The sequence below is a fragment of the Brachycentrus maculatus genome, unplaced genomic scaffold, assembly GCF_059751285.1.
Source record: "Brachycentrus maculatus isolate JH-2025_06_01 unplaced genomic scaffold, ASM5975128v1 h1tg000060l, whole genome shotgun sequence".
NCBI lineage: Eukaryota > Metazoa > Arthropoda > Insecta > Trichoptera > Brachycentridae > Brachycentrus > Brachycentrus maculatus.
The window spans coordinates 846,501-852,500 of record NW_028280814.1 but is presented as its reverse complement, the minus strand read 5'-3'; the positions used below and the strand labels follow the sequence as shown (position 1 = coordinate 852,500).

The 6,000-nt window shown below is 33.6% G+C and overlaps 1 protein-coding gene across 1 annotated transcript in view; it reads left to right on the top strand.

Annotated features, from left to right (window-relative positions):
* Window positions 1-5,694, top strand: part of LOC148311650 (stress-induced-phosphoprotein 1-like) — a 6,468-nt gene extending 774 nt beyond the window's left edge. The window contains exons 3-6 of the mRNA XM_088256324.1: window positions 369-822; window positions 1,382-1,582; window positions 1,708-1,904; window positions 3,067-5,694. Coding sequence (XP_088112450.1) covers window positions 369-822; window positions 1,382-1,582; window positions 1,708-1,904; window positions 3,067-3,372 — 1,158 coding nt within the window. The 3' untranslated portion in view covers window positions 3,373-5,694. The remainder of the gene's footprint in view (window positions 1-368; window positions 823-1,381; window positions 1,583-1,707; window positions 1,905-3,066) is intronic.
* Window positions 5,695-6,000: the final 306 nt, after the last annotated feature.

Below are 6,000 nucleotides of genomic sequence, written 5' to 3'. Positions count from 1 at the left end.
CTTCTAACCTGTTGGTCAACTGTAAGAACTAATCCATGTTAGAAGTAATTTTGAATGATGTTCCGGAAAGTTGTTAATATTCTCAAAGGATTGACTATTTTGATGATTTCTAACATTAACTAATACTGATTTTGAACTCAAAATGATTCACTTAGAGGTAGCTTTCATGGTTGTTATAAATCCCATCGACAAACATGAAAGCTACCTCCGACTTGCACAATATGATTTTACTCAAAAAGCACAAAAAATACAGACATTCGTAAATGCCTTGTGTCATATCTACTATATGTCATTTACCTTACTTATTTATACATTTATATGTATCAAAAATGAATATATTAAGAGTTGTATCATATTTTTGTTTTCAGAGTTTGCAATCAAACCCTCAAAGCACATTCAACGGTAATAGCCTTCAAGACCCCCGTTTGATGACCACCATTAGTGTGTTGCTGGATTTAGACTCTCGAGAAGCTATGGAAACTGACGATCCCATCGTTATCGAGACCCCCAGGATTCCCAAGGCCAGACCTCAGCCCCCCAAACCCGAAGACAACATTCCAGAACATAAGAAATTGGCAAATGCCGAGAAGGTTAAAGGAAATGAGTTTTATAAAAAGAAAGAATTTGAAAAAGCGCTAGAACATTACAATGCCGCCCTAGTGCACGATCCAACTGATATTACCTACTATAACAATATTGCCGCTGTGTACTTTGAGCAGAGAGAATTCCAAAAATGCATCGAGCAATGTGATAAAGCCATTGAAATAGGGAGAGAAAATAGGGCTGATTTTAAATTGATTGCGAAAGCTTTCATGCGCATCGGTAAGTTCTTTTAATACAGTTGTGCTTTTTTCTTTGTTGTGTCTCATTTAAGTATATAACACGATACAAATGGTGTCTGTTTTGATCTCCACAGCCACAAGTACGGGTGTCCGGCTCTTATCTTAAGGGAGTCACGGAGACTGGCAAACCAGAGTCTTACTGCCGGGCATCTTCTCTATCTTCATTACAAACTAAAAGCTAGTGTTTTTTATCAGTTTCAGTATACTGGACTGTATTGGCTTTGTATTTAACAAGACTTATGAATAGCTGAGCTATCCATTTATTCGAAACTTATATTCAATAGGGTTCACTAATTTTCTTGAATTTTATACAATTTGACAATAGATCAACATAATTTGTCAATATTAGAATCCTCTGTGCTTATTTAAAAAAAAAACCCTAGTTATTTTAGAGTAGGTTACAGGCCTGTACTGCCATACTATGTAAAAACATAGTATAAATTATACGCTAATTGTTAAAAATGGAATATTTCCGATTTAACTATCGACCAAATGTAGCTTTATTAGCGTATTGTATGCAAAATTATTTATTGTTACAGGGAATGCATATAAGAAAATGGAGCAGTGGAAATTAGCCAAAACATATTACGAGAAGTCCATGTCCGAGCACAGAACACCAGAAATAAAAACATTATTGAGTGACATTGAAAAATTTATCAAAGAAGATGAACGTAGACAATACATTGATCCTGAAAAGGCTGAGAAAGAGAAGGAATTGGGAAATGAATTTTTCAAAAAAGGTTTGAATATCTTGCGCCTTTTTTTAAGAATATAAATGTCCTGAAATAAATTATGTGTAATTTCACTAGTATATAATTGATGACTAGATTGATATTTTCTAACGAGTATCTTGACATTTCCATAGGTGACTATGGCTCGGCAGTAAAGCACTACTCCGAAGCTATCAAGAGGAATCCCGATGACCCCAAGCTGTACAGTAACAGGGCTGCCTGCTACACCAAGCTAGCCGCATTTGATCTGGGTCTCAAGGACTGTGATATGTGCTGCAAACTCGATAGCAAGTTCATCAAGGGCTGGATTCGGAAAGGAAAAATCTTACAAGTACGCTTTCAAAATTCTAACTATTACAGTTTCCATTGCCCAACATTTACTGTGGTGTTTGTAGTGTTAGTATTCAGACACTAAGACTCATTGTTTTCATAGGACGTGGGTTCAGAGTATAATGGTTTTATGAATATTAACTGTAGCTTAAAAGCACTCCCAAATCCTTGGTATGGATTAAGTTTCAAATATCTTTTATGCAGTTATTGATACGTATTAGCTGATATATTTTTTCAATATTATGTTTATTGTTGGTGAAATTCAACCTATTTCTTGAGGTGCTAATTGTGGATGGGTCAGGCTATTAAATTGACAATTTCATTTGGATCCCAATACCATCATTAACCGGATCCACGCGGCTCGCATAACTGTATGTGTTTTCATAAAACATGCCCCATACGCGGCTGACATAAGCGTATGTGTTTTTACTTTGCTCCAAGTTTCGAACCTCAGTTCAACTTGGAGGGATTTTTTCATGGTGTGGAACTTAGGATAAAATAATACGTCAATCCTTGGCCTTATGACATCTGTTATGATATCTGACTAATAATTTGTAACATCACAAGGATAAAGTAAAGAAAAGATCCCTGATTTTTCTTGCGGTCGGTAATTAGTCCGCGCCATAATCATGCCCTATATCTGTCTTACTCTCGACGCTACGCATCGCCAGTGGGTAAGAGTGACACACAATGCGTGCTTTGATTTATTTATGTTATGATCTTATTTGTTTATATTACCATATATTTCAAGAATAATGTGACACAAGTGTATTATAGAGTACCAAAAAGGCACAATGAATCCCATTAAACGTTTTTGTTTAGGAAAATAAATTGTTTCTTTACTAAATACATGATAAAAGTAATCATTTAAAAAACGGCGAAATACCGCCGCGCACGGGCGTCTCTTAGGAACAAAGTTAACGCGGTTAAAAGGTTAATCATTGACAATGCGTTTTACAATTGGCAGTTTTAATCTAAGCAATATCACAGAATGTCAACTTAATGTATCAATATTGAGTTCAGTAGTATTAATATTATATCTTATTATTCTTATTATAATGGCGAACACAAGAGATAATAGAAACATAACCCCTATAAAAACTGAAAGACTATTGTGTATCATTTTCAGTTTTCCTTTATTCAATAATTATATTGGTTTATAGGGTATGCAACAATATTCCAAGGCTTCAACAGCGTACCAACAAGCGCTAGAACTGGATTCTAGCAATGCAGAAGCCTTGGAAGGCTATCGTTCCTGCACAATGCAACTGAACTCCAACCCTGAGGAGGTCCGCAAGAAGGCCATGGGCGACCCGGAGGTGCAGGCCATCCTCCGAGACCCGGCCATGAGACTGATCCTCGACCAGATGCAGCAGGACCCTCAAGCCTTGCATGACCATCTCAAGAACCCAGACATTGCGGCTAAGATACAGAAACTGCTGGAGTCTGGATTAATCGCTATACATTAAATTATGTTACAATCGTAGACTTATCGATTCAATGACTCGGAAAACTTCATATTTAGGATCAAATAACTTAACTAGAGGTGGTAAAACACAGATCGGCGAAACCTATTTTCTATATGTTCATTTCATCATAGCCTACCACTTATTTTCTGAAATACATCAGGGGGTTTTCTGAGTGATTGACCATTCGATAAGTAGTTGCCACAAGTAAACCTGTGTACTTGTTACTTAACAGCTAAGTCAAGCAAGATCCTGATTAACACAAAATTCATTGTGACTTAAGCTGTATTAATGTTTTACTTGAATTAAATGTATAATTGTTGTAATAGTCCTCTGATCGATGTTGTTTACAAATCGTATCAGTTTTGAAGCTAGTATATTACATAATAAGAAATATAACTTGTGGTTAAAAAAACATACATGTATTTATATAATGAAAATTCGAGGTCTTCAAACATAAATTACTTGCTTAAGTTACATCCCAGTATGTTTTAGTATTTTTTATATCTATTGGGTCTTTAAAACTATGGATTTACTTTTCATACAACAGGACTGCGCGATTATGTAGTATAATTTATTTACTTTCATACATAGCACTCACCTTAATTAGCTATCGATGAGCTTATTTCATTTATGAATATGATAACATTAAAGACAAATGACTAATTTTGATAATTGAAGATGTCACATAAGTAAACAAAAAATATTGGGTGAAATATCTGAAAAATATTACATTTCCCAACATTTTTGGATGTGTTCAAATCCTTGTTCATAAACCTTGTCCAAAAGATTATATTATAATCATGGGATGGTGAATGTTACAATGTAAAGTGATCACTACCCAGACTTCCATGTTCTTCTTCATCTATGTTGAGGCGTCAAAAATGTGAACATTACATTTGTTTTAGCCACACTGCCATGCCTAAATGGCAATGTCAAAAAACAATGTTGCAAACATGGATTATATATATTTTTATATTGGAATGAATCTTAATATAAAAAAGTTGTTTTTTTTTTGTTTCAATCCCTATTTTTTTTTTCTACAACACAAGTTTTTACGAATTTTAAGAATTTTACCTGTACTATTGAAAAAAAATGTATAAGTGATTTTACTACCCATAATTTATTTTTGAAAGCATTGCTTTGAATAATTTATATTTGGGCGAAAAAACCCAATTATCAATCAATCCACTCATTGTTCAACGCTCAAATTGGCATTTATTAATTTGTAGACATTTTGTAATAATTTTTTATACGTTTTCATATTATGTGTATCTTACTTTTCAATTGATATTAACAGTTTTGTTTTATTGAACACAAAAATATGTTGCTTAGAATTTAATTGAAGAAAATCTCTTGTAATTAAACGAAATATTCCTATATTTTTTTATTTGTCAATTTTCATTAATTCATACTCTAAGAAAGATATTATGAGTTTATGGTAGCTGAAGTATAAAACAAATAATTTAGACTGCAAATGTTCTAATTAACGAGAGAGTACTGCATCCATAAAGGCTCACACCCTTTCTGTACTTGTCTTTTTCTTTCTCTATTTCACTTATCGCATTATGCAAATTTTTAACTAATGAGTATTAAAATCTGTTCAGCTAATGTGCAGTATAATAAGCAAGCGTCTACTGATTTCCTATGCTACATATTAACACAGTAAATGCGGCGCTGTTCACATAGACTGTTTATAAAGTAAGCAATGGAGAGAGGAAAAAACTATTCTCCCACTCTTTCCTTTTAACTGTTGTATTCGGAGAAAGGGAAGTGTTTCACTTTTTCATTTGATCCAGGCCAATTTTCTCTACTCCGGCTAAAAAAGTTTTACTAAAAAAAAATCTGATACTAAACAGCAATTCCATCCTTTAAGCAGTCACTTTTCGGTAATATATAACATATTATATTCAAAATCATTATCAAACACGATTGGGTTTGATTATAACGTTGAATGTATCGAAACACATGTCACAATACACTTTAAATAAGTAGTAGTACTTACCAAGTAAAATTAAGACTATTTCAATAATTCCTTTATATTACTTGCAACTTAATAATTAATGTGGTAAAAAAAATATCTGGTGAAGTGATGATGACCTTATACTATAGACCAGTGGCCCCCAACCTTTTAATAGCTGCAGGTCGATGTTTGATGATTTTACTGCTGCCCGCTGAAAGGGGGACGTTGATTGTTTATATTTTAGACGGTTTTATGTTATCTTTAAATTGAACAGATCAGTGACATCAAGTTATACACATGAGTACCTATTACAGAACAAGTACTTGTACTGTTCTGATTACAAAATTCCACATGTGTAAAAATACCTGGGAGGGAGAAAAAGGAGAAAAATCAAAGATCACGTCAAAGATAAATTGTACAAAATGAAGGACACACCACAACATCAATATCGACCGACAAAGTTAAATGATCTCAGTGCTAACAATGTCGAGTTGAACATATCAAAACCCCCATATTCATCGTTAACCAATTTTGAATGATGTTTTAACTTCTAAAGGTATTGTGTCAGCGGTAGCTTGGCGTGAAGAGGGGTTTTCAACTGAATATTTTTTATTTGTCAATAGCATGTTTATTTTTTATTGGGTATGTTTGATTTTTTTTATGTAATT